Source organism: Neurospora hispaniola (assembly GCF_033458365.1).
Source record: "Neurospora hispaniola strain FGSC 10403 chromosome Unknown B0T23scaffold_5, whole genome shotgun sequence".
Classification (NCBI taxonomy): domain Eukaryota; kingdom Fungi; phylum Ascomycota; class Sordariomycetes; order Sordariales; family Sordariaceae; genus Neurospora; species Neurospora hispaniola.
The window spans coordinates 3,480,184-3,506,617 of record NW_026944410.1 but is presented as its reverse complement, the minus strand read 5'-3'; the positions used below and the strand labels follow the sequence as shown (position 1 = coordinate 3,506,617).

Below are 26,434 nucleotides of genomic sequence, written 5' to 3'. Positions count from 1 at the left end.
TCCGAACAGCTACCCACACTACTTACCCAATTCGAAATTGAGTTTGCGAGCGCAACTTCCTGACAGGAAGCTTCCAAATCTCCGGATGTCGCACAAGGCTGCCGGCCCCCAACCGAGATCCCCATCTTGGAAGTTGCCCCGCTTCTGCCATCCTCCTTTTGTTAAGAACGGCAGGAAGGGAGATTGGGCGAGAAGTGACTTGCAACAAGATTATCAATGAGAACCGGTATTAGAACTTGGCGAGGAGAATAAAGGGAATCCCTCATTAACTGTTACTGCGGGCTGGGTTTGCAATCTTTTTCTCACTGCCAATCAACAAAAAGACCCAAAATTGTGCTTGTTCACACAATGTCTCCGTCATCCACTCTTCTACCACCCATCAGCGGCGGTTCTGGTGTTCTAGCACCTCGTGATATTGGAGTATTACCACCGGCCATTGTGTGCACTTGTGTTGAACCGTTGGATACTGTGGATGGGGGCCTCGTAACACTCTGTTCGCTGCGTCCGTTGGTCTCACGAACTTCAGGTTTGCCATCCCTGGACCACACTGATATGGAGAAAGGTTTACTTTCCGGAGTCGGAGTGTTTCCCGCCCCAACGAGCCTGCTGAACCAGCGCCATTTTGACGTTACCGATGCCGTGTTGGCAACGCCAGAAGCTTGTTCGTCTGGGCTGTTCTGCTTATTGAGCAGTTCAGCCCTCCGAGCCGCTCTCTTTCGCTTGGCTTTTCGCACCTCTTCCTTCATGTGCCGGACTTTGAGTTCGGTCTTGCGCATGAGGGATTGTGACCCGTACTCGTCGTGGAATGCTATCCAGAACCTGTACAGCTGGGAATAGACTACAACCACTGTGAAGATGTATTTCGTGAGGGACACGACCGTTGCACGAAGCAGGGGACTGAATGCGACCACGATCGTCGCGATGATGATACCGATCGATATGGAGACTGTGTTTTGGTGTTTGAATTAGAACATGTCCATGAGCCGGATACAACCAGTGGCAGCCAACATCACTTACACATGAGCTTGAACTGCTCTCCTAAGTGCATGGGTCCGCTATCAGTGAATTCCCAGTTGTTCATGCCGAAGATACTCGACATGAATGACAATGGCAGCTGGATACCAAACAGGTTAACCATTCGCTTTCTCCTGGTCGTGGATGCTAGATCAACTCACAAACACAATAGTGACAATCGTGAACATCATGACAGCACGTCCCTGAGTGACGGCCTCCTCGGCTTGCCTGACGGACTCCCAGGCTTGCACTACACTTGCCTGTTGTTGTTTCAGTGCAAGAAGATCGTTGACCTGTGGATGCTCGTGTCAGCATGCCTTCCTGAGTCCTGTGGCAAGGAATGCGGCGTGGCTCACACTGTCGGCTGTACTCTTGGCGCCTGCCCTCAGTCCTTCAAGCTCGTCAATGCGGTCATTCACTTCTGAAAGTAGTTCCTGGTATTGCACCCGGAACCATCCAAGTTGTTCTCTCCTTCTGGTCTCTTCCTCATCGGTTGCAAGTTGCTCATCGCTCGTGCTATTCCTACCACTTCTCATACTTGCGTTACCTGACGATTTGCGCGAGGGCTCCGAAGTGTCTTCTTCAACAAAGCCGTCGCCGCTCAATCGGTTCTTGGGATCCAAAATATGCTCAACATGTCTGCGGTATCGCTTCATAATGTCTCTTTGTCTCTTGTGGACGTGCAGCATAATGTCGAGCTCGTCAAGGATGTCCTTAACCTCGCGCTGCAGTTTCTGTCGTAACAGTTAGCATGTGGGATACGGAAGCATAATGCCACAACGAGGAGACTACATACACCTTCAGGATTGATGTCGAGTAAGGACACGTGTAGATCAGAGGAGTTGACGTATTTGGACCTGGCGCGATATATCTTGGAGGCTTCTTGCGTCCAGTGCCAAACATGCTGGAATGATATTGTGTGTAAATTTGTCTAAATATAACCAGTTAGCGCAGGGTACACCAGCGTAAAAAAGCACGGTGACACGTACCACTCGCCCAATAGCGCCAGAGAAGATGTCCATCACTTGCGGTTGGCCCTCCTAACGAAAGTCGTTGTCAGCTTGCGTCTATAGGCATCACTTTTGGATAGTGCAACGTAGCTTACATCAGCCCTGGTCCGATCGAAAAAAGTGTTGGAGCATTCGTCTAGTATAATAAGCGCCAGATCGTAAACCGATCTCACTTGGTTCTTGCGGAACGACTTTAAACGGGCCCGTATAGACCGGTGTACTCCTGACAAGTCATACTTGTTGCTTCCATAGCGCCGCGGAAATGAGGTAATGATTGTGTGCTCGTCCAAAACCCACATCCATAGTTGATCAACCATGATGAGCTGGGAGACTTTCTTGATGTCGCTCTTGCACTGGTCACAGCCGTGCTCATCAGTTGTTTCAGAATGATGAGTCCACCTCATAGGCGGCGAAACATCATCCTCGACACGCCGAGCTGCATCTTGATCTCCAGGCTCATGACTCAGCTCTCCCCCAGTCACTAATACGGTGCTGCTTGTGGCTGGATTCATAGTTTGTTGAGGAGAACAATGGCGCTTAATCCAGGAGTGCTTAGGCTTCTCTGCCTCCTGGAGTTGATGGATAAAGTCAAGCTTCGTATCTCGATAGATAACCTGATCCCTATCTCGAGCTTTGGTGGTTCTTAGTGTCCAGTAGTAAGACTGATCCAGCGTACGACGCGGGTGGAGGGGAGGGTCGTGAAAAAGATACTTCTCCAGCATTCTCTGGTCCCTGAACGTTGACATCGCGTCATAAAGACGAGCAGCATCCACAAGATACTGACCAAGCGCGCTCATAACTCTCAGACGACCAGAATCATCGATATGAGGCCTCTCACCGCGTCGAACTTCCCGGCGACGCCTGAAGAGTTGGTGAAGTGCCAGGTCAACGGTTTGAAGTAGCTTATTTTGGTTCTCGGGATCTTCAGCACCCTCTTTAGGATGTTTGATGTTCCTTCTCTGATTATCGAGCTTTGAGAGATCGGTGAGCTTCGCTCTCTTTTCCTGTCGGGTTTTCTTCTTCTCTTGCTTTTCTTTCCTCTGCTTTTGCCGGAACTTGTCGGATTCAACATCGATCAGCCTGGAAATGGTCTCCCTCCTACGGTCCGTTTCCCAGTGGAGATAGGGCATCTCCAATTCAGAAGACTGTTAGCGTTATCTTTGTCGGGAAATGTGAGGATTATCAGTGTCATTGACGTACAAAGAGAACAATGTTCTTTGGATGCTTCTCGATCTCGTTGGTCTCGGTTGACACTACCTCGCAGAGAGATCGCATGTGTCTTGCGTGCACTACACCGCTTCGAGTCCCTTGTTGCTGACCTCGCCAATACTGAGGGCTCAAGAGCATGTGCGCTGGGGTCTGTACTCTCTGATGTCTGAGTTTACGATTGAGATCTGGTGTTTTGGTTTCGTAGTAGTTGGCAATCGCTTTCTGTGATCGTATGATCAGTGAGCCTGAGAATATGTTTTGGGCGGTTGTCAAGAGCTTACCTCCACCCACTAAAGTACAACGAGTTATGTCAGTCAGTAGTCAGCAACGAAGATAATTATTAGTAAAGAAGTCACATACTGCCATATTATTTGATGGGATGTGGAAGTATCGGATCCTTTTTGGCGGCCCTGAACCATCTTCATTCGTGCATCGGTTTCTTGACAGAATATTCCAATCGCCTTCCGGATCACGGGTGCTCAATTCAGGGTTATCAGTGGAATCTGGTTCACAACTAACTCCATCATCGAGGAGGAAGCTCATGGATATGCGCTGGTCTGGGAAAGTGCCCTTGAAGCGCCGATCAGTTAAGGGTTCGTCAATAGGCGTCAGGAAAGACTCGAAATCTTGACTCGGCCTGTCTGTGTCGTATTCAGTGCTGAACTGAATAAGGTAGGCATTGACATCTCGCTCAAGGTGATATTCAGTACTGTCCTTCTCGTTGTCTTCTGCCATTCTGCTGCTGGAATCCTGATTGGAGTGACCGCCGTTATGTGATTGGGGGTTTTTCTTTGTGCGTTGCTTTTTCGCAAGATCTTTGACTTCTTGTCGTCCAGGCTCGTCGGATCCGTTATTGTCATCATCTTCACTTCCACCCTTCATCTCTTTTCTCCATTGACGCACCCATTTGCTCCCTTGTTTGAAGCGATCTGACCTCTTCCACTTGGCACGACTGTCCTTTAACTGGCTTACAACACTATCCTCCTCCTCGGCCTTCGGCTGCTGATCTGAAAAGAGCCTGGATTGGCGGGCTGGAGTCTTGCTGAGCGCGTTCCGCAAGATTTCTATCCGCTTGTATTGAGCCTCGATGGCAATAGCCACACTTCCCATTCTCTTTTCAAGCCACTCGTTGGCTCTTGCCTTGGAGACAGACTCGATCGTGAGGGGGTCGCCATCAGGAACAGCGTGACCCGCTTTTTTGAGCTTCTCTTGGGCGGTCTTCAAGTGGTTCTCCCATTTGTCGTTGTCGTTGGTAACAGGGAATCTCTCCATGGTCTTTGCTAGTTCCGCGTAGAATTTGCCATATTGAACCTTTCGTTCGTGCTCCCAATGCGGGTGACTGGACTTCAGGAATTCGGCTCGATCGCATATTTCGATGCATCCAAAGTAGTGTTGGACAGCATCTTCGACGGTGGTGTCATGAGGTTCTGTGGAAAGACAACTGGTAGGTTCATCTTCCGGATCGTGGTGCGTGAGGTTTCGAGGACTACAGGCATCCACAAAGGCTCGAGCAATTTGTCGCATGACGAAGGAATGGTGCGTTCATCCGTAGAGGCAGGTTGGAATACTGTAGAGATGCTCCACAATAGCACAACAGTAGTAAAGACAACGACAATGACAGGTAGAGAACCGAGTACACCTGGGTGCCTGAGGGGGAGGTGCCCAGATGGAGTTCTTGCTAAAGCGTCTAGGGAATAGATATGTTCCGACTGGTAGGTACTTCTCTATCACTCACAATGTCTAGATGTGATAGCAAGGTGCTCGACATAATCGTCTTCAAATTGCCCCCGGCGACATTGAAAGTTCGCTGAAGAGAAGGCGACGAATAACAAGACGAGGAAATACCAGGTAGGTAGTAATGCATGGGACCGGAAAGGCAACCTTCAAGCTGGAGCGAGGCCATATTCGAAAAGCTGAAGAGGGGGGATGCAGAAGTACTGTGTGCTGACAACTTGAGGCCCGGTCGTTGTTACACGACATCACGCCCCCTAATGTTCCATGGGCTGACTCGGAGGAAACCCCATCATGACCCTCGATATTCCCTCGAGATACCACGGAAAGAGGAGGGAGGAGATTTGTCGATCAGTGCAGAGAGAGGACTTGAGACTCTGCGCAACAGAGGAAAGGACCCTTGTGCATTAGTGTGTGAAACACTGCGAGCCCTGCGATTACACCCATAATGTGATGGTTTCCCGTCCTGACATGAACTGTGAAATGAGAGATGGATGTGGTACGGGGGCGGGTAGGGTGAACTGGTGCGAGGGCAGGAGAGGTCGAGATACGCCGCGATCGACCGAGCACGCCCAGGCATTGGGTGGCCATTACAAGCCGGCGAGAGAGGAAAAGTGAGGGGACGAAGGGTTGACTGGCGAGACGGCATGGAATGACGGATATGCGTGGTGTTGAGACACGATAAGGTCGTCCAAAAAAACACAGCCGCCCAACAGAAACTCGCAATTCGCGAGCTGGGGTCGACGTGGGACAGCTGGATGTTGGCTGACAGCGAAGGCGGTGTTGCGGATGTTACCTGGCAAGCGGCGCAAGCTGGTGACATCCTCTAGTAAGGGAACTGAAGTATCTTGTGCTTGTGCTAAGGGGGGAGGTTCGAAAAGGGAAACATGTCCGAGGCACAGAAGGATCCAATTGCAGTTTCCAGATGGTGAGTGAAGCCGTGAACACCGGTGGTGATGGTGTCGATGAGGCTCGGAGCCTGATCGCTTCGTGAAAGATGCAACAACCGGAACTTGTGATGGAAGGAACAAGCCGGAATATCCACTGTAATGTCAGCAAGCGGCAGCAGCCACTGAACCGAATGAATGCAGAACGGGAAGCTAGGACCTTATCGAGCCTATCAATCTGGTGCCGGTGGCAAATTGCGGGTACTGAAAAGGAGGAAAGAAGGTGCTAACTGCAGTGCCAACGAATCTCAACCGAACTCGTGTCCGATATTCCAATTCAAGTGATGAATCATGAACCTCAAGAAGGAAGGAGTTCCCGAAGCTGAGAACTCTGCGCATTCCGCACCCAATTGATAATGCATCTTCTCTCATGTCGACCTGAGCGGGAGGGAAGGAGGGAATCTTCAATTGGAAGCCCGACGTCCTCCAGTAGAGAAATCCATGGAATCCATCAACCCCACGACAGTTACCCCCCTCCAACAGCAGGGCTTCAAAATTGACCTCCGTCGTCGCTCCGCATTCCGCAGATGTCAGTTCTTGCTTAGAAATAGATACACATTCTCGGGCAAATGAACGTCGTGTACGAGCCACGAGAGGGTAGCTGCTCATGTTGTGCGACGCCAACGAACAGCCTTACTTCAGGATTTGATGACCTTCTCGGTCTGGATTCTGCTGCTTGGGTGAGCTCCATTCGCCCTCTCCCTCTATTTACCCTGCTCGATATCCAAAACAGAGACGCCGAGTGACCGAACATGGTTCAGGTTTTCGGTGGGCTCGAGCTCTTTGCGTCGGCCCACTGACAGTCAGGGAAGTGGAAGTTGGCTTTGCTTTCTTGTCTGTCATCCATTTGAAGCCTACGTCCCTGATCCTCCGGTAGGGCCTTCTGGGATACCTGATCGCAAACATTGTCGCCAGCCTGACTGTCGAGGGTGGCAGGGTGGATGCAACATTAGTGGGGTTTCGCTTCAAGGCTCGTGGCGATCCGGGGGAAGGCTACAGTACCCGCCCAGCCAACGGCCCTCCAGGCGCGAGTGAACCGAGGTATATACTCAGGCTTGTTCACTGCTCGGGATTGATGTCTGGCATCCAATTACTAATGTCTGTGTGAACAGAATACTAAAAGTTTATCTTTGACAAAGAAAGAGAAAAGAGAAAGTCTCAACACCGCAGAGGCCAGTTCTCCTCGTCTCTTTCCACTCCAATCCAAATCTCGTTCTTCACCATGATCGCCCCCGCTGTCTTGGCTGCATTACACTCTGTCGAGACGATTGTAGTCGAAGTCAGTGACTTCAAAGCTGTTATATGGGTGGTGGATGAACTGTCGTGTGCCGACATGGTACTCCTACTCCCTTGGCTATGAGCCGTCGTCCCTCGACTTCGACTTCGCTCTGCGTTGTATAACCCCAATATGTCGTCTACGCTGTCGTTCCCCCTCCTCCTCCTGTTCTTTCTTTGCATGCTGGCTGGGCTTAGTGGCGTTTGGAATGTGTCGATATCCCGTAGGGACTCCATGTCGACAATAGTGTGTGATGAGGCCGAGTCGCGGACGTATGCTGGCGGTGGGGGGCTCGGACTGCGTTCAGCTTTGCTACCTGCTCCAGCTGTGGGCGTTTTGTGGTCTCCTGATTGCTTTTGTTGTTGTTCTTGTTTGTGTTGCTCGACTATCGTGAATTCCGGCATTTCCAGGTTGTTTTGGTTGGGTGGATGGTATTCATGGTCTTCTGTCATTCCACGGCGTCGGAGATATAACGGACGCAGGGTCGGTATGCCCAGGCACACCATGGCTACTGCTATTTCGGCACCGGCCCAGATGAAGTACGGGGCAAAGTTGTCTACAGTTGGTCAGCACATGCAGACAATTCTTCAGGGATCGCGGTCAGCTTACAAGTGTAATCCCAGATGTTGAGATGTGACAACACAACGGTTCTAGTGATGCCGCAAGCACCAGCTCTGTAACATGTCAGTTTGATCCCTTACCACATAGGACTAACAACGAGTATCTCGAGTACTCACATTACACCGAGGCTCATTCCACTCGCCAACATCATTTTCTCCCGTCGTGGCATCCTCAGAGACCAGATGAACAGCCACGGGAAAATGGCAAAAATGAAATCACAGACACTGGACCAGACTCCTAACCCAACACTCATCGGTTGAATCTTGATGTGCCACTTTCCTGGAGTCCTCAACGGATCCCAGCTCGCTTTTCTCGGTGTTGTCTGATTCCATAGCATGACCACCAACGCGAAGGACGTCCCTGCCGTCACCACGATCAGCGCCCACAGCGCCATCTTCTGTCCCCTCAACTGTACCACTCTCAACAAGAAGAATCCCATGGACAACTTGGCCATGGCGTTGCCTGTTATCGCAAAGGAATTGGCGACATAGCTCCAAAAGATGGATCTCGACGTGTTCTCGAGCGACAGCGACCACAGACTGGCGCCCATGCCAAAGTGGACCGAGACATGAAGGAAGGTGGCGAAGAGAAGAAGAAAGAGGCCGGTCAGGACGTAGACGTAGTCTTCGGTACCGATGAACTTGACGATGTGGATGCGAGTATACAGGCGCAGGAACATGAAGGAGAGTGAGAGAAGGGTCATGGACCAAACGGCGACGACTACTTCTAGTTGGCGATGTTCCATGATGCCAACTGGTCGTTTATCGAATCATTGTCGAAGCCGTTTGGTTGCCGTCACTGCATGCAAGTGATTGCCGTTTTCCCTCGTTCGAGTTTTGGTGGGTATGGGAAGAAGAAGAAAGAAAGAAAGAAAGAAGAAAGAACTGGTGGAGTGACTAGTCTAGCAGCGAACGATCACTGCGTGCCGAACTGAGACAAGAAACGTGGTGGGCATGTCTCAAGTTTTGGTTGACGGCCGAAGAAGAAAAGGTGGAAGTCCAGACTCTCGGAGCAACCTATCACAACATTTCTCTTCAGCAAGCAAGATTGTCCTTTTCTCATGATCTGCTCACCACTTCATCTTATCGAACCTACTGGCCTGTCAGGCCTGTTGGATTCCCCAACTGTCCCCATCGAATAGCTCTGCCTACCACGCGAGTGGCAACATCGTAGGAGCTGGATGACTGGTTCGATAGGTAACTTCGTGGGGGGTGATGATGGACATTTGGGATATCATAATCTCCAATCACCACTTCAAGACCGTCAGGAATGGCCAAAAACTCAAGCCCTACCTCTTTTCACTGGAACAGACATCAACCATTCATCTGTGTTACCTTGTCCAAGCTCCCCTGCCGTACGTGAAGATGGTGGGCTGCTGTGGGCTACTAGCACTTATACCTCCCTGTCCGCGAGCGCGGATTGGCTGGAATTGCAACAAGGACTGACCAACGGGAGAGAGCAGGGTTAACCGCTGGAGAACAGGGGTCAAGGACTGGGGATTAGCTTGGGCGTAATATAGGGCTTTTAAGCGCCTGCGCTGGGAGGGAGGTATTGAAGATGTTGATGTCATTGATAATGCTCTGGGGGGTGTTTCAGCGCGCCATTGCCGTGATGAGACAGAACTGGTAGATTGCCTTGGTGTGCAAGCCTGCCTCGGTAGGCGCTACTTTGAGCGTCTGGTGATATATGTCGTTGAACCCTAACCCTCCACTACATAGTCAGATGCAGCAAAATCTGTGCTCCACAACTCCAGGTCCTTCCCAACCCCAGACCCTGTCAAAATCGATCTCGATCGATGACAAGGACCACCACACAACACACAGCAAATTTTTTTCTTCGTTTCCCACACCCATAAGCATAGGACTAGGTACATAGGTAACTCAACCACACCGTCACTCCAACCATCCGAATAGGAATGATTGATAGCCGCTTGCCCGGCTAGCTCAATCGGTAGAGCGTGAGACTCTTAAGGAGGTACTCCGTAATCTCAAGGTTGTGGGTTCGACCCCCACGTCGGGCTCAATTCCCGTCGTTCCTTCCTCTTTTTTTTTTTTTTTTTTTCCCCCTTTTTTTTTTTCGTTGCACTCTTGTACTCCATCATCAATTAGTTATTTTCCTCGTCTTCTGTCTTGGCTGTTAGTTGCCCTTCTTCCTTTTTGGCTTTCCGGCTTTCCTGTTCTCCTCTTCAGACGCAGACGCAAATTCAATCGAGCCCGGGCGGCGTTGCGTTTGCTTGCTTCTTCTTGTTTTGAGGTCGATCGTCGCCGACTTGTCCCAAGATTCCTTGTCGTGTTCATGTCAGCGAAAGTCCGTGATCTTCTCGTGTAAGGTGTCCCGCGTACATCCAACGGATGAGGAAATCATGAAAACGGTTTCGGATCCATTGTGAGTTGCCTATATAGTGGACTTCAAGTTTTCTGGCGAACAGAACATCTTTCGTCTTTGGGATACGTTGGCTCTGGTCACTGTGCACATTTAGCCCTGTGTCATAGGCAATCTTATATTTAAGCGATCATGTACCACAGCGTCTTGAAGTCATTAATCATCAACATGGTACCAGTGAACACATTTATCCAGAGTCATTAACATCATACCCAAGCCCAATCCTCCACGCCCGCCGCGTTGTCGCCTAATTACCGCCCACCCCTAACTCCATCCCCCCTCTTGCCCTCCTCCTCATCCTCACTGCTACTCAAATCATCCTCACTCATGCTCAACCTAAAATACTCCCCGTCCGCTCCCGCACCTCCATTCCTCGCCATCAGCGCATGACTCTCAACCTCCCCATCCTCCATCGTCGTCCCCTTTCCATTCTGCCCGCCATTCTCACCTGCTATCGCCTTCCTCTGTGCCGCCCTCCAAACCCACCAAGCCACCACAACCGCCTCCATACCCATGAAAATCCCGACCCCCCACACATCAACCCTACTGTGCCCGCTCAACAACAAACCCAAAACAACATTAACCCACCCGGCCACGACCGCCCACCGCCCAAGCCAGATATGTCCATGGGAGATCCACGTCCTCCTGCGGATCCTCAGGAAATCCACGTGGTGTCTCCACCCTAGAATCACCTGGACTACCAGCAGGAAAGTAACAGCGAGACCAAGCCACTGGTGAACGGTAGATGGGATGTGACGACCGGTCATGTACAAGCCTACGCCAGCGCCGGCGAGGGTGAAGATGGACGCGAGGGCTTGCACAAGCCAATGTTTCTGGAAGGCGTTGCCGGAGGAGCGGATCAAGATGACACCGAGGGGGAAGAGGATGAGGAAGGCAACGGTCATGAAGAAGGCGTGCGTTTTGGGGAGGGGGTTGGCGGTTACTTTATCAAGCCAACCCGAGGCGGAGAGGGGTTTAGTGGAGGTGCCGAGGAGGTTGGTATCGGGGACGATGGCTAGGATCTTGAGCAGGTCGTCGACGGTCGGCTTTCCCAAGTAGTTGCTGCCGCTGCTGCCGAGGATGGAGCGCGTCATGTCGGCCCAGAAAAAGCCGTATCCGCCTGTCTCGGAGCCGTGATGGCGGTGCATCTTCAGATGCGCATCGCGGGGGAAGGTTCCGCTGAAATCTTGGCGGTCGTTCCAGGCCCAGAGGAACGGCTGAGATGCAGAAGTGGCGGAGATGGAAGTCCGCCAGGACCCGGAACCGGATGACCACAGGGAACAGGAGTAACAGGCGAGTAAGACGTCGGCGATATACGTCTTGGTGCCGGCTGCGGGGATGATGGGGTGTTCGTCGTGGTCGTCGTGTCTTTTGGCTTTCACTTTGCCCTGCTCCTCCTTGCTAGCAGGGGGCACGGTACCGGCTTCTTTCCAACTCGATGCCAGAACCTGGACGTCGAATCCCTTCCCAGCTACTGTCCTGAAATCGTCGATCAACTGCGGTTGACGATGTCCTTCCACCGTTCGCACGCTCACTACCGGCTCCTTTTCGGTACCGTTTACAGGGTCGCCGTAGACGATAAACATCAAGGCTCCTGCCATGGTCTGCCCTGTGCCGATGGCCGTCCATCCATTTGCGTTCCAGCGAGTGATGGTAAGGTGGAAGTAGATGTCGTGAGAGGCAGTGGTGGTGTTGGGGAGGGAGAAGAGGGAGAGGCAGAAGTCGGCTGCTCCTGAAGTAAGACCGGTTTGGCAGTATTGGACCTTGTTGTTGTTGTTGTTGTTGTTGTTGTTGTTGTCGGTGGTTGTGGTTGTGGTAGTGGTAGTTGAAGCGCCGAGGAGGGGCTGTGTGAAGAGGGAGACGGAGAGGAGCAGCGCTCCGAGGAGGGAGGTGAGGCGCGCCATTGGGTAGATTGTAGAAGACCTGGAGTTGCTGGGCGATGCAACAACTCACTCAAGGAAAAGAATGAGAGGATGATGTGGGAAGAGGGAGAAGAGGAAAAGTTTCATGGGATGGAATGATAAAACGGGCCACTCGGGACTCGGCGTGCGCTAGTGTAGTAGCAGATCTGCTGCCCGATGGCTGGGACGGCGGGGAGGGGTGATGAGTGGGGCGCTGACGGGCCGCGTTGGTGGGTTCCATGTTCCTTGCTGAGTGACCGATGACCGATGTGGTTTTTGGTCCCCTTTCCTCTTTCCTCTTCTTTTTTTTCAACTTATTAGTTCAATGTCCCGTTCTTCCGTTTTCTTCCTCATCGTTGTCAATTCATAATGGACGCTATCACAAATTACCGAACGAGTCGAGAAGAAACCATAAGCCAACTACACTACACTACTTTGGCGCAACCACAGACATGTGACATATTTGGCGCGCACTCTTGCGGCTTTTTGGCGCGAAAAAGGTCACCTAGCTTGCCTAGAGGTACCTCGGTAGTCAGGCGCAAATCCTCACCTCAGCTTCTTTGGAACCGAGGGCGCTGTCGTGCACCGCTGCCTGACCACCACCACTGCGACGGATCACCAATCGCCGAGAGTTCCGGTAGAGGTATCTGTCCCGGCCGCTGAGTGGCTGAATCGCATGCATGGACTTCTCATTCTCCGATTGTTCGGCAGTGCGTCTATGACGTCTTCTCCACGATTATCGATACCGACTGGTGCTCGGAATAGTGGCATAAATATTCATTTCCCTTTTGTAGTGTACACAGGCCAATCCATACCAGGCCGACGGTAGCGGGTCCGGCCGCTATTGCCACTGATGTGCGCAGGGATCCCAGGGCCCGGGAGTCAGACACGCCAGGCACGCCAGGCACGCCGCGGGCCACGGAAAAGGGACGAACAAGGACGACATCTCGCGGAGAGGTAAAGGGGAGATGGGACGAACGAGTGGATCTTTGAACTGACTTCATTTTGAGCGAGGACTCATGGACAACGGACAATGGCCTCTCCTACAACCAGCACTAGCACAAACAACTATCCTATCAAAATGCCGGCCCTAGCAATCAATATACCCAAAGGTGATGATGTAAAACAAGAGGGACCTCCAAAGCCCCTAACACACCTCCAAACCCCCTTTTTGCGCCGTTCACGATACTTGACAAATGCTTACCGCAGAGCCGTTAACCTTTCTCCCGGCCTTCCTTGCGCCACCAAAAAGAGCCATCCATCAAAGCAGAACCAACCAAACGACCATGACCATGTCCAGTACAAACCTCACTCCATCCCTTTCTCCACCCTTTCATACAAACCCGTCATTTGCATACCTGACCTAATCAAAAGCACCCGCCTCAACCTCAAACTGATAAGCCCCGACGTCCATATGGTCCGGCGTCACCTGCCCCACCCCATTCCCAACCACACTCCCCGGATGCGGGCCCACGGACCCAATCTGCGGCTGCTGCTGTGCCGCTGCTGCTGGATGCGGCGCCATCCCAAACTGCGCCGGATGATGGGCCGCCACAAACTGGCCAGGCGCTCCCCACGCCGCATGCGTCCCCGTCGCCGCTGGGTGGTGCGGTGGCGGCGGGAACATGGCGTAGCTGGTGTAAAAGTAGTTGGCGGCCGGACCCGCAGAAGCCACGGAGGGGTCTTCGGCTGTCATGGTGTACCCGTTCACAGCGGACATGGCCGCCGCCGCGTGGGGGGACACGGCCATGGGGCCGTTGCCCGTGAGGGGGGAGTGGGACATGAATTGCGGTTGGTGAGTGGTGGCGGGTGAGGGGTGGCCGTAGTGGCTGTGCGAGTGCGAGTGCGAGTGGAACGGAGACGTGGGGATACCGTGCTGCGCGTACGGGTTGATTTGCTGTTGTTGTTGTTGTTGTTGGGGGTTGTTGTTCCGGGTACCGGTCCCGAGGGAGGTGGGGGCGGTGCCTGTGGTGGTGTTGCTCATCTGGTGCGAAGCGGCCGTGGCGGGCGCCGAGAGGTGCGTGGAGGAGCCGCCTACGATCGAGAGACGGTTGCGTCCACCGGGCCCGTTGGAGAGCTCCGAGGACGAGGTTTCCGTCGAGAGGTGCCCGTGTAATGAGACGTACGCTTTGAAGGTCTGTTGGACGACAGATTTGAGGCGCTCGCGGACAATGTCAGTTCCCGATGCAAAGTCAATGTCTTGAAGCTTGATTTTGTGGTCGAGGATGTCGAGAAAGAGTTTGGAGAAGGCGTCACCGTCTTTAGAGGGGGAGAAGGGCGTGATGCGCGGTTTGATGTCGTGCCCTGGCTGATGTCAGTGATCTCGATTTCGTGAGGAAAAGTGAGGGAAAAGAAAGGCATACTCACAGGGCGTTTCGGGACGTTTGGCACCGGGAAAGAGCACGTCCCAGATCTCGAACCACTTCTCCAGCTTATGCGCCTCCTGGTTCTTCTTGCGGTTTTGCCGCTCGAGAGCCGCCCATTGGACTGCGTCGATGCCTTCCTTTTTGGACGCGTCCCCCAGTTCGCACGCGTCACTTTCTTTTTGGTGTTCTGATAAGTTGGCCAGGCAAGTTGCTCGATCTGTCCCCGGGAAGATCTTGTAGCAGCGGTTACATTGGACGGGTGAATGCACCCGTTTCAGATGTTCCCTATATCACCGGCGGGTTAACTCAGAACACACACACACGCACGCACACATACACAGCGCTTAATGATAAGGTAAGTCTTCGGGACGGGAACTCACTTTAACCGCTGGATACTCTTGAACCCCGGCCCCGTACACGCCCTGTACTTGTGTTTCTTCCCATTCGCCGAGTTAGTTTGCTGAATCCCGTATTTTTCCGGATCCCGCTTGTGGAACGGACACGCCAGCATCGGTTGCGACTCCTCGTTGCCAGCCACGCCAGGGCCAGATCCCGTGTCGATGTTCTTTTCCTCGTCTTCATCGCCATCATCACCATCACCACCACCACCGCCTCCACCTCTGCCTCCGCCTCCTCCCCACTCACCACTTCCTCGTCCACCTCCTGCACCACCACCACCACCACCGCCAAACCCCCTTCCTTCCCTACCTCCTCCGTCCGAGTTAGACCGCCGCCTTCTCTTCCGCGAGTTACCATTCCCGTTACCCCCAGATCCGCCCCCAGGTGCTGAAGAATCCGTATAAGAAGACTTCCCACCCCTCGACGCATCCGAATTGCCCCTCTCTCTCAGGTTATTCCCTCCACCACCATGAGCAGCTCCGCTAGTAGTACCCGAGCCCGTATTGTTTCCAAACTGCCAACTCTCCACCTTATTCTTCACCGCCAGGTTATAATCCCGATGCAGGATCGGAATCAGATACGCAGCCAGCGGCAGATCCCCGTTGACGGCTTCAATCACCGCCGACTCCAGATTTCCGTTTTGGCCTGACCAGTCGTTGTCGTCTTCCTCTTCTTCGTCATCTTCTTCCTCTTCCTCTTCCTCGGAGAAATTGTCATCAAGGTAATCGCCCATAATGTCCATGTCGTCTTCGTCGTCTTCTGACTCGCCACTGTCGGCGTCATCGTCGTCGTCGTCATCATCATCGGACATCATGTCTTTTGCCTCTGCTGAGCGGGCATGAGGCCCATGCCCATGGCCGTGACCGCCGCCGCTGCCGCTGCCGGGAGCCGAAGAGTCGACGGCGAATAGGGCGTTCCGTAAGCTACTGGGACGTGAAGGTGAGCGCGTCCCTGACGTGCTGTTGCTGCTACTGTTGCTGCTGCTGCTTCCGCCGCCGCCGGGGCCACCGCCACCGCCGCCATTGATGCCGTTAGGTGCATTATACCGGCCCTTTTTGGCGGGACGACGGCCGCCGTTGCCGCCGCCGCCGCCGCCGGTGACGGTGAAGCGGCTGACGGGGGTGGTGTTGGTGATGGGGGATCTTGATGATAAGGTTCTGTATGTAATAGAAATCTCATTAACATATGCACACTCACTTTATGTTTACTAGACCTAGACTTGCTGTGCCATGGTCCTTTATTTTTTCAAACAAAAAAAAAAAAAAAAAAAAAAAAAAAAAAAAAAAAAAAAAACAACAAAGGAACTTGACTTACTCATCATTCCACTTATTCCCCATGCCCATGCCCACTCTCTCACTCTCACTCGGCTCCAAATCGCCCTCGGGGAAATTGCACTCGGTAGCCGTACTGGGCGGATTCGAAGTCACCCAGCTGCTGATGGACGCAGCGTAGCAATTGGACCCCAGGTCCGAATGCGTGCCCGGCGAAGGCGAGCGGGAGCTGGCGGATGTGGCCGCCGAGACCATGCTGCTGCCGCCGCTGCTTTTGCGGGCAGACCAGGCTGCTTCACTGTGACTGTGGTGGTGGTGGTGGTGGCTGTTCATGGGGGTGTGGTGTTCGGGCTTGACTAAGGAGGCTAGATTGGGGTGGTGGTGGTGATGATGTTGGGAGTGCTGGTGTTGGTGTTGGTGCTGGTGTTGATAAGTGGGCTGGGGGGAATGCCATTTTGGTTGAGGTGCTGTTAGATGTTGCTGTGTTTGTTGTTGTGGTTGTTGTTGTTGTTGCCTTCCGTGACTGACGCCGTCTCCTAGGGTGGCCGCTGAGAGCGGCCCTGTGTGATGTCGAGACATTGTTTGAGATGAGCTTATTGATAGGTATTGTTGGCAATGATAATGACGATATGCAGTGTATAGGAGGTCTGTCAAAGAGAGAGGTAGGTAGATAAGGTATAGATAGATAGATAGATAGATAGATATGAGGGGATGATGGTGGTTGCCAGTGATGACTCTCACTGATGCTACAGTTTGTTCTTCAGATTGCTTGAGATCGATCAAGGATGAGATCAAGTTATGTGGCAAAAGTGCTTTGTAAGAGGTGAAAGAAAGAATAAGTTTGGGAAGAAAAAAAGGATTTCCTTCCCCTCGGTCACGAAAAAAAAGATGTAAGTAGGGGGACCAGAACAACGATCGGGGGCATAGCCCTCCCTCCCTTTTTGATGACCAGATATGGATCAGACCACGAGCCCTACCTGTGTCAACCTGGGCCGTGTCCGCCGGTCCGTTGGCCGGGGCCCTGTCAATCTGTGTTGGATTGGATCATGCTTCCCCCCCCAATCCCCGCGGACGCGGACGCGGGACTAGGAAGGGAAAGCCGCCGCCCATTCTGTGTGCTGTGTGCTGATGTGGAATCACCAGAAACAACAACAACAACAACAACAGCAGATGCTGGGTGTGTTTTCCGCAAGTTTCCAGGTGCTCCATAGCGTCAAAGGCGCTGGCGATGATGGCCTAAAGTGCGCGCTGACGCATTTGCGATGGTGGGCAGATTATGGATGGATGCCCATTGGATTGTGACCCGAAATGGCCTCGAGTTACTTTTTTGTTTTCTGCCATCCAATGTTGCAACAAGTTAACTTGAAAGAGACACACAGTTTGGCTTGGAAAAGCAGAAAAGAACCGTCTCTTCCCTGTCCGGTTCCTGCAGCGGCCATTGGATCGATGGATGGTGCATAATACCACTGTAATACAACGCCACGTCGCCCTCTGAACCCTGAAAGGCGAAGGAACCCAAGCTGTTTTAGGTAGACCAGCCTTCAGGTTCCCGGCTCCAGCTTCTCGGGGGGACCAAGAGGCCCGCCAACGAGACGCCCGTCCTGGCATTGCGCTACAGGGGGTTGGCTTTTTAGTGTTGTTGGGCGGTGGACATAACATCACCTACAAGGGAACCCAAGGGGGACAAGAGCCGCGCGCACTTGCGATGGACTTTGTCATCTCAGACAACGCTTGTGGGGAGATGACGATGGGGAAGAAAATGTGGGTGAAAAAAGAGACAAGGCAAGTGTTTGTTTTTCCTGTCATCCTTTTTTTATGAACTGGATGGTGAGAAAGGAAACAGGAACACAACTGAACAAACACAAACATATCGTGACGGAACTCGCTCTTTATTTCCATGTCCACAAGCGAGACCTTTTGTACGCGTGCAAGGGTATCTCCAACATATGTAAATCCTACCCCTACTCCCGTCCCTCCTAGGCATTTGGGCTATTTGGGGGCGCGTCACAGTGAGCAGCCAGCTCTCGGAGAATAAAAGGGGGCGCGAGAGGGAGACCGGGGAAGCGTCAGGTTGACCGTCCGGTAGTGCAAAATGAATTGTACAGTTGATATGATGCAGACCAATATCGTTAATTCCGGCCGGGTAAGCGAAACATGACAGTCCAGCAGCAGCAGGCAAGGCGAGCCGATTCGTGCTCCATCTTGTAGGTATTCGACGCAAATGCGTTGCGTCAATGTTGGGGCTTTACCGTATCTGTGTTTGTAAACAGGGCCAGCCTACCAGAGCTCAGGGGTGAACGGACGACGGTCCGGTCCGGGGCTGGGGCACCGGGGACAGCATGCAACAACAACAAGGTGGATGGGCCTCCATGCTCCACCAACCGAACGTTGTCGACTTAATGCCGGCATGAAGCCATGGTGCCAGCCCAACCTTCTGGACAACCTCGACCATTTCTACTTGCTGTTGATCAGGATTGTGTGGTGGTGTGACCTGTCAAGGCAAGAAGAATACGAGGGGGACACACGTCTATCGTTCCGCTGGTGTTGATCGGGACTGCCACCCACCTACCCACCCACATCATGTGTTCCCGATCTTGGGAGGTGGGATGCTGTTACTACCCACGAAAACAGTCCATCTCGCATCACATCAGATGCGCAACTGAGAGTTTGATACCGCCGACCTGCGGCTCGGGCTGGTCGCAGAGAGGGCCGTAAGGGATCCACGTGGCTGGGTGACATGTCCCGGGTCCAGCGCCGACCTGCCACCGAGGGACTCAGACAAAGCCGAGCTGAGGACGTCTCCAGTGCGCCCCCCCTGGATCGAGTTACTGCAGTAACATGCGGCTCATGTCGTCTGCAGCCCCCCTGTCCTTTTCAAGTAACCAATGGGGTGAGAGGTCGGAGCTCTTCTTTTGACGACATGTCATGCCGGGTGAATATGTCCACCCCGAGCCACCAACTGCCGATGCCGTGTCTAGCTGTCCATTCTCGTTTTGTACTGAGCGATGGGTGTGATCCTTCTTACGAATGGACTCGCTAATGGTTTTCTCTAGATTTGCCCCTACCAGGCAAGCTGTTACAGGTTGGTGGTGTGGTCCATGCTGGATGTTGATGGAAAAGAACCCGGAGCAGAGGGAGGGGGTAAAGCCGGGCGTCGACAGGCTCATAGTATGGCAATATCTCTGATTTGAACATTTCCAGGACGACCAATGGTTAAAGAGGTTGTTTGTCTAGTTTGTTTCCCATCAAGGGGGCGGAATAAGTCGAGGATATGCCATCTTTGTTGACTGATGGCCTCGAAGGAGGGGGGCGGATCATGAATGTTGGTTTGCCAAGACAAATCAGGGTTAGGGCTGGACATGTGATGCTGAGTTCCCACCCAACAAGATGCGCCATCAGCGAACCCAAACATGGCCTATTAGGTGGACCTAGCTTGATAACCACGTTGAAGCCATAAGTGTCCATTTCAAGGCCGTGACAAAGAAACATTTATTGCCAAATGGGATGGCATCAAATTGACTTGTTCAAGGATCCTGACCTGGGAGTTCATGGGGCCGTATGCTTGAACTTGGACATCATGGCTGAAGGATGCCCGTTTCCTTCCGAAAGATATGACCCAAGGAACACCAAAGCCTTTGATGACAGGAAACTGAATGGATACCAGACAAGTGAGATAGAGGCGAGAGATGGGCGGTAACTGCCGGTCGGGACGTCGTCTTCCGTTCCTCAAGTCGCGTACTTTATTGGAATGTCAACTTGACGATTGTCCAAACACCTACTGAAACCGAGACGATGCCATGAAGAGAGCTGGGACTGGAAACAGTCATGTTAAATAGAGCTAAGGTTCAGTTGTAGTACTGTAGTAAAAGGACAACAGGGGTAAAGGGGCAGGGCCGTTCCGGGGCGAGGCACGTGCCAGGAACAGTGAGAGCTAGAGGACCCCGCCGCTGCCTTTTTTGCGCAAGGCTAAATTGCTAGCACTAGAGTAACTGAAAAGTACAAGAATAAAAGGACTGTGCTTGGCGCTATCAAGACTCGAGACAAGTGACGTCGAGAGGCGAAGTGCACATCTAGCGGGTGCCAACAAAATCTAGCTGACTGATTAGTAGGTAATTTACACCAAGATGTAGACTGTACAGTTCTTCATCTGTATATTCTCTCCCATCTTAAAGCTTCGTTGTAAAGAGACACTCAACATGTCTGGACTAGGTACTCAACCAACACTGTCCTTCTAAAGAGATCCCCGGCAAGCTCACCCACCGGCGTCATCACCTACTTATCCGGTGGGTGTCTGGGGCCCCACATTTGCAGCAACATCAAGCTAGTATACGCTTAGGTGCCGTGCTTGCTGGCCTATCTTCAGCGGTCATTCGCTAGAAACAGACCTGGAAAGCTGCGACATTGAACCTTCTTGATCTTCAATCATTCGCGCACCTGGATGGAACTTGCAATTTCCGCTTATCGCTCGCTCGCAATCATCTCTTTCTCGCTCCCTACAATCTTCCAACTTTTCCATTTCCCCTCCTTCTTTCGTCGAGGAACCTCGACAACCCCTCCGGATCCCTAACAGTCTGTCGCCATTCACGCCTCTTCCAAGACCGACACGCGCCATCAAGTAGCTGTCTGCTTGTCTCTCTTTTTGGATACCCATTTGCTATTCATCGCGCCTGCTCCCCACACACGGCACTCGGGCGGAGGACGGCTTCGCAATCACACCTCATCTCGGTCCTCGCCATCCCGAATAACGATTCCCCTTACATTAGCGCGACCCCGCCTATCGGCTGACGACATCATCATCAGGCGACGACAAAAACAACAACAACAACAACAACGACGACGGTCTCTCTCTTTCTCGTCTCTTCCACCCCGACCACTACAACACCGAACCAAGTTTACTTCTCCCACAGTTGACATTGAGCCACCATTAATTGCTCCCGATCCGTCCGCGGGACAACGCTCCCTTGGGGGTATTCGATGCCATCTCCCTAACCACGTCGATCCTCGCTAAACTTCGCCTGTCACATAGCCTCGCCGCACGAGCTCCTATCACATACACACACACACACACACACACACACATATATATATATATATATATATATATATACCTTTGAGGTACCCGCGAGTAGTAGCAGTCGAGATAGATGGCCCCGACAATGTTATCACGACTACATCTCCGACGACCACCTTCCACGCCGTCATCTCCCGTGCCCGGCCAAGTGAGCTCCTTGGACCTGGATACAGCATCGCAGCCTCCGACAGCTCCCGATGGCCGACCACAGCCAACCAGATCAGCTAGCTCCTCCCACCTTCCATCCACCCTCTCGACAACCCCAAAACCGATACCGAATATCAGCGACAATGGAGGCATCAGTGCAGCAGCTTCAGTTAGTGGAATGCCTCTACAGATGTATCAGTCTGCCGGAAGTTCGGCCTCCAGCCAACCTTCGGAAAGTCACAAGTCGAGAACAAGGCAGGCCCCGCCGCCCATCGACACTACCGCCGCTACTCGGGCGTCCTTGGCTACGAGACTGAGTAAGATCTCGTCCTTCGTGACCCCAACCGACCTCAATAGCAGTGGCCCTTTTGGCAAACGTCCGACGGGGAAGCGCATGGCTAGCGAGCCAGCCACCAAAGCCATCACCACCCCGGAATCCGCAAAATCCAAAAAGTCTTTGCCTTTCCTCAAGAAACACTCGGTATCCAATTTGTGGATGAGGAGGAAGACTGCGCAAAACCCACCAGATCTGCCACCTCTGTCCTCCTCGGCTGAGCCTACTTATGACCCACGTATCCGGGGCACAAAGGTCCACGACTTCAGTGCTCCTAGACCCAAGCGGACGACGTCGCAGAAGGAGGCTGCTGTCAGTCCTGTTAAGGAGTCTCCAAGTAACGATGCTACGTCAATCTCACATGCAGCGGAAGCGAGTACAGGTAGCACATTCGCGGGCACTTCACAAATTCTGACTCCTGGTCTCGATGACGTTCCCTTTTTCCCTTCATCGGGGGTGCAGGTCGTGGGACCGACCAGGGGCAACAGTGATGCGAGATCAATACCAGTAGATAGCTTACCATCACCGTCTCTTGCCAACTCTTCGCCGGTTGAACAGGATGCGCGGCCGTCAGTACAGCTCAGGGATGATCCCGTTCCCGCACAGGATCCTTCGTCATCGGTCGCATCTCAGGACACTCTGACTGTGACCAGACCCGGCCCCAACGCCAACGCTTCAGTCCGAACCGCGACATCACGCAACGTATCCAGGCGATCTATTCGAGACTCTGCCTTGTTCGGCCTTCCGAAACACATGAAGAGCACATCGTCTCGGTTCAGTTTCGACATGATGGGCTCAGCCGATGAGGAGAAGGCGTTGGAAGAACGACATCGACAGCGTCAGCGAGAGAAGGGGGGCGGCGCCGCAAGTGCGCTAAGGCAAGAACACGATTCCAGATTTGATGACCTGGAAGAGGAAGATTTCGACTATGACGCCATGATGGACGACGACGGCCTAGAAGAGCCGATCCCCGGTGTTAATGCGGATTACGAGGATGACTACATGGAGGAACCAATTCCGGGGGCTAACGCGGACTACGATGATCTAGAGGAGCCGATTCCGGGCCTCAATGCTGGTTATGAAGAGCTTTCTGGGGAAAGTCAAGGCAACGAGCATGATACGGATTCAGACCCAGACAATGATCAAGAGAACTTTGCTGGGTTTGAGTTTCAGCGATCAAACAAAGGCTCCGGCCCCATCACCCCCCGTAGCCCTCTCATTGCTTCAACGCCCAGCAATGAGACCGACCAGCCCGTCGCTTCATCCGTAACGGAGAACAGTACTCCCGATTTACCAAAATGGGCCACGATGCCTGACCAGGCGGCTCCCGCACCAGCCATTCCAGTACCACAGCAGTCTTCAAGCCCCGAAACTGCTCATGCACGAATCACGGCAGAGCCTGTCCCTATCGGGCTGCCACCGACCAACCCCACCCGCAGAGAGGATGATGGCGACATCTATTTTGACAACGGCTTGGCAGATGAACTAGACTTTCAGGGCGATGGTACCCATTTCGACGAATCCCTCTTTGATCTCGACGACACCGATCAATATGGCCGCCCCATCCCCGGTGCTTTTGCTCGGGCAGCTGAGCAGGCGCGGGCTCGGCAGCTGGCCCAACTTGCAGAGTCCAACGCCGCAGCTGCCCCTGGTGTTGACCCAGCGCAGTCGACGGCTTCTGGCTCCATGAATACCCTTGCGACTGGAGAAGACCCTTCTTCCACCCAGCTCCCTCAGATGCCTACCCAAGCCATGCAACAAATGTCGATATCTGGCCTTGATCTGGCATACCAGGCGGCCCTGGCCGAAGCGGCACAAAGAGCAGCAGAATCTGGCAAGTTCCAGAGAAGTTCGTCACCTGACATACCCGAAGAGCCTACTGTCATGTCACCCACCGATTCGGCCCAGTCGCACGACTTCGTACAACGAAACGAACTGGACGACTACGAAAACGATGATGATGGCTTTGGCGACGGCTTAGACGATTACGACTTTGACGATGAGGCCATCATTGCTGAAGCGAACGCTAGTGCACTAGCGAACGACTCTGATGGTTGGTACGGTCAAGAATTCGGCTTCTACTCTGCTCCCTTGGCCCAATCAGGCCATGGCTACGGCAGTTCATCCTCTAGTCGCAATTCCCCGGACTCAGAGGACCCCTTCCAGTATTCTTATGGTGGCTACTTCGGCCCTGTAGGCGAGGGCGTCTTCCGGTCCAAGAGTGGCCGTGTCGTATGTCGCGAACCTACTCTGACACCCATCACGGAAACGTCCGAGTACTCTAACCGTAACTCCATCATGAGTCTCAACCTTCCGCCATCCATTGATGCTCGTAACTCGGCATCTCTGCAGAGTCCTACCCTCGCTCAACTGGCCCTCATGGACGATGACGAGTTTGATTCGATTAACAAGCTGCGCAGAAAAACGTGGGCAGGCTCTCAAGCTAGTCTTATGAACTCCCGGGAGGGAAGTCCCAGGGCAGAAAGGGCGTCGTATCTCATTGACTCGACTGGTTCGCCGTTCGCTGCCACGGCTGGCGGCCATTTTGGGGCGGGCCTTGGTACATATGATCATGCTAAGAGAAGTTCCTACTCGATGTTGAATCCTTCGCAGCCAGAAGGTGAGGGAAGATCGGTCAGTCCCACGCTTACGAACAAGATTCAAGCGGTGACCATGCCGATTGGTCCTGTTCCGGGGTTTGTCCCACCCAAAGACATGGGGCTTCCCCAGCAACAACCTTCGCTTCTCGGCCCGCCTGTTATGATGCCTACGTCAGCACCGCAACAGTTCGCGGTGGAAACAGGACTAAAAAGTGGACAAGGCTATCGTCCGGTTGAGGAAAATGACGAAGCCTTGGGGGTGGTGTCGGGCAGTTCACAGAAGCCGCTTCAAGAAGTTGCTGGAGTCAATGGCGGAATAACATACGATTCATTGGGAAGAAGGACATCTGTTGTTAAAGGTGTCGAACAACAGGAGCAAAAGAAGAAGGTGGTAGGTTGGGCATAATTTGGATATGTCCTTGTTGTTGAGAAGTTGAATCATTTGCATATATACCTACCTTACTACTTGTTGGATACCATAGGGGACATATTTCAGTGTTAGTGACATATTGGATACAGTCCGTTTTTTCTGTCATGCGTTGTCCTCGCCGTTGCTCTGGTAGTGTCGGGGAAAATGTCACATCAAACTGGGTCACATGTCAATTCATAAAGGCATCACAAACTTCTCACAAGGAACACGATATGGCTTTGAACAAAACAGCAACATTCCATATTAACAGATCTAGCAAGGTGTCGACCATCAACAACCAACATCCCATATTACAACAAGATTCCCCCACTGATTTACCCCAAAACAGCAACAAATCCAAAACAAAAACAACAAGCTGAGTGCCGAGGACCCTAACAAAGTCGACCCACCCATTTACTTACCGTACCAGACAACTTACAGCACCACAACCACAGCCACAACCGGCCCCAAACACCAACAAAACCATCAACAACCTAACGGAACCCAAGATGAACCCTCGCCCTCCTCTGCACCTCCTCCCGAATCAACACCACCTTCATCCTACACTTGATACTCTCCCGATCCAAACCAGGCCACATCTCCCTTCCGCGAGCGATATCCGCCTCCGTGACGACCACAGTAGGGGGCTCAGACGGGTAAGTATTTCTTCCATTGCCACCACCACCATTACCACCACCGTTATTGCCACCATGCTGCTGATTGCTGCTGCTGCTGCTGCTGCGGGGAGGGGGTTGTTGTTGTTGTTGGCGCCGGTTAGAATCACGCCTCATATCGATCACAAGCGTGCTATCAGTTGAGAAAGTGGATCCCCCACCAGCGTCGGAATCAGCGTAGGGAAGTAATTGCGGGCCGCCCTGGTTTTGAGACTGAGTAGTCGAGGCGAGGGAAACTACCGTGGGGGCATGTGAGCCACCTTGGGCATGGAGCAGGGATAGTTCTCGCGCGGATAAGTCACGACCGCGACCGCGGGGGTGGCTGCTGCGATTCATGCCGCCCGAAGAAGAAGAAGCTCCAACTTGACTGAGGGAGTCATCGGGGCGGACGGTGGAAGCGTGGCTGGCACGGCTGGCGCGGGAGTTGGTGGATACCACGGAACCGACTTGGCTGCTGGAGTCGGAAGGGTCGACGTCACGGAGGGAGTGGTATGAGCCTTGGTGGGACTGGCGAGAGGCACGGCTGCTGATTTGGCTGGCGGGGTAGTCGATGCCTAGTTGGCCTTGTGAGTTCACGTATGTAGGACGGATGGTGGACTGGGAGGAGGCGGTCGAGGGCGCCACGGAGCCGACGGTGGAGCCGGGGCCGCGGCCGGAGTTTATGTAGTACTCGACCGGGTGGGTGTAGCCGGCGCTGCTGTAGTAGGATTCGGGCATTTTGGGCGAGAGTGTTTGGTGGAGTGGTTTTCTAAGAAGGGTCGCAGATGAAGTGAGTTGTTGTTGTTGTCGTTGTTCTTTGCTGGTTGTTGCTGCTGCTGTTGTTGCTGGCTGTTGACTTTTTCGGTTTGAACTTTTCGGAAACGAGTCGGTCCACGACCAGATTTATACCTCATTCCATCTCCTCCTCGAGACCTCTCGATCCTTCGTCTCGTCCCCTTGACAATGGAATTCTTCACCGATCTTCTTTCTTGCCAGCGCAGCGATATGGATGGATGGATGGAACAGACTCGCTGTTCACTCCCTGAACTTTGCCAGAAGTAATCGAAACAATGGGCTTCTTCACAGTTCTCTT

At 52.9% G+C, this 26,434-nt stretch overlaps 7 protein-coding genes and 1 non-coding gene across 8 annotated transcripts; 2 read left to right on the top strand and 6 right to left on the bottom strand.

Moving 5' to 3' along the window:
• Positions 1-233: 233 nt before the first annotated feature.
• B0T23DRAFT_176047 (uncharacterized protein) lies at positions 234-5,006 on the bottom strand. Its single transcript, XM_062833000.1, has 10 exons — positions 3,594-5,006; positions 3,515-3,523; positions 3,225-3,455; positions 2,120-3,154; positions 2,004-2,054; positions 1,811-1,945; positions 1,371-1,748; positions 1,176-1,307; positions 1,018-1,114; positions 234-946 (listed from the first exon to the last, which is right to left on the bottom strand). Exons 1-10 carry the CDS (start codon positions 4,755-4,757, stop codon positions 342-344), a joined length of 3,837 nt encoding a protein of 1,278 aa, XP_062692262.1. The 5' UTR covers positions 4,758-5,006; the 3' UTR covers positions 234-341.
• B0T23DRAFT_176046 (uncharacterized protein) lies at positions 5,007-6,008 on the bottom strand. The gene has a single exon (XM_062832999.1). It carries the CDS (start codon positions 5,785-5,787, stop codon positions 5,257-5,259), a length of 531 nt encoding a protein of 176 aa, XP_062692261.1. The 5' UTR covers positions 5,788-6,008; the 3' UTR covers positions 5,007-5,256.
• A 1,061-nt stretch (positions 6,009-7,069) lies between these two features.
• B0T23DRAFT_397110 (uncharacterized protein) lies at positions 7,070-8,553 on the bottom strand (the record flags this gene model as incomplete). Its single annotated transcript, XM_062838275.1, has 3 exons — positions 7,070-7,743; positions 7,797-7,861; positions 7,925-8,553. 3 exons carry the CDS (start codon positions 8,551-8,553, stop codon positions 7,070-7,072), a joined length of 1,368 nt encoding a protein of 455 aa, XP_062692260.1.
• A 1,187-nt stretch (positions 8,554-9,740) lies between these two features.
• Positions 9,741-9,828, top strand: B0T23DRAFT_t250. Its single transcript has one exon. It is a non-coding gene; the product is annotated as a tRNA-Lys (tRNA).
• Positions 9,829-10,441: 613 nt separating this feature from the next.
• Positions 10,442-12,438, bottom strand: B0T23DRAFT_421390 (uncharacterized protein; the record flags this gene model as incomplete). Its single annotated transcript, XM_062839765.1, has 1 exon — positions 10,442-12,438. The coding sequence occupies exon 1, from the start codon at positions 12,092-12,094 to the stop codon at positions 10,442-10,444; it is 1,653 nt and encodes a 550-aa protein (XP_062692259.1). The 5' UTR covers positions 12,095-12,438.
• An 836-nt stretch (positions 12,439-13,274) lies between these two features.
• B0T23DRAFT_175955 (uncharacterized protein) lies at positions 13,275-16,888 on the bottom strand. The gene is made up of 4 exons (XM_062832998.1): positions 16,171-16,888; positions 14,838-16,013; positions 14,459-14,742; positions 13,275-14,395 (listed from the first exon to the last, which is right to left on the bottom strand). Exons 1-4 carry the CDS (start codon positions 16,704-16,706, stop codon positions 13,455-13,457), a joined length of 2,937 nt encoding a protein of 978 aa, XP_062692258.1. The 5' UTR covers positions 16,707-16,888; the 3' UTR covers positions 13,275-13,454.
• A 4,204-nt stretch (positions 16,889-21,092) lies between these two features.
• On the top strand, positions 21,093-24,913 carry B0T23DRAFT_175928 (uncharacterized protein). The gene has a single exon (XM_062832995.1). It carries the CDS (start codon positions 21,272-21,274, stop codon positions 24,683-24,685), a length of 3,414 nt encoding a protein of 1,137 aa, XP_062692257.1. The 5' UTR covers positions 21,093-21,271; the 3' UTR covers positions 24,686-24,913.
• Position 24,914: 1 nt separating this feature from the next.
• B0T23DRAFT_175929 (uncharacterized protein) lies at positions 24,915-26,197 on the bottom strand. Its single transcript, XM_062832996.1, has one exon. It carries the CDS (start codon positions 26,077-26,079, stop codon positions 25,183-25,185), a length of 897 nt encoding a protein of 298 aa, XP_062692256.1. The 5' UTR covers positions 26,080-26,197; the 3' UTR covers positions 24,915-25,182.
• Positions 26,198-26,434: the final 237 nt, after the last annotated feature.

What these genes read in the sequence shown, in the direction of transcription:
- B0T23DRAFT_175955 (XM_062832998.1), bottom strand. Translation starts at nt 16,706, where the DNA reads ATGTCTCGACATCACACAGGGCCGCTCTCAGCGGCCACCCTAGGAGAC. An exon ending in AAGAGTATCCAGCGGTTAAA is followed by an intron (nt 14,743 to 14,837) that starts GTGAGTTCCCGT and finishes CCGGTGATATAG; the next exon opens with GGAACATCTGAAACGGGTGC. An exon ending in CAAACGTCCCGAAACGCCCT is followed by an intron (nt 14,396 to 14,458) that starts GTGAGTATGCCT and finishes GACATCAGCCAG; the next exon opens with GGCACGACATCAAACCGCGC.
- B0T23DRAFT_175928 (XM_062832995.1), top strand. Translation starts at nt 21,272, where the DNA reads ATGGCCCCGACAATGTTATCACGACTACATCTCCGACGACCACCTTCC.
- B0T23DRAFT_176047 (XM_062833000.1), bottom strand. Translation starts at nt 4,757, where the DNA reads ATGCGACAAATTGCTCGAGCCTTTGTGGATGCCTGTAGTCCTCGAAAC. An exon ending in TCGACATCAATCCTGAAGGT is followed by an intron (nt 1,749 to 1,810) that starts GTATGTAGTCTC and finishes CTGTTACGACAG; the next exon opens with AAACTGCAGCGCGAGGTTAA. An exon ending in CGATTGTCACTATTGTGTTT is followed by an intron (nt 1,115 to 1,175) that starts GTGAGTTGATCT and finishes TTTGGTATCCAG; the next exon opens with CTGCCATTGTCATTCATGTC.
- B0T23DRAFT_176046 (XM_062832999.1), bottom strand. Translation starts at nt 5,787, where the DNA reads ATGTCACCAGCTTGCGCCGCTTGCCAGGTAACATCCGCAACACCGCCT.
- B0T23DRAFT_175929 (XM_062832996.1), bottom strand. Translation starts at nt 26,079, where the DNA reads ATGCCCGAATCCTACTACAGCAGCGCCGGCTACACCCACCCGGTCGAG.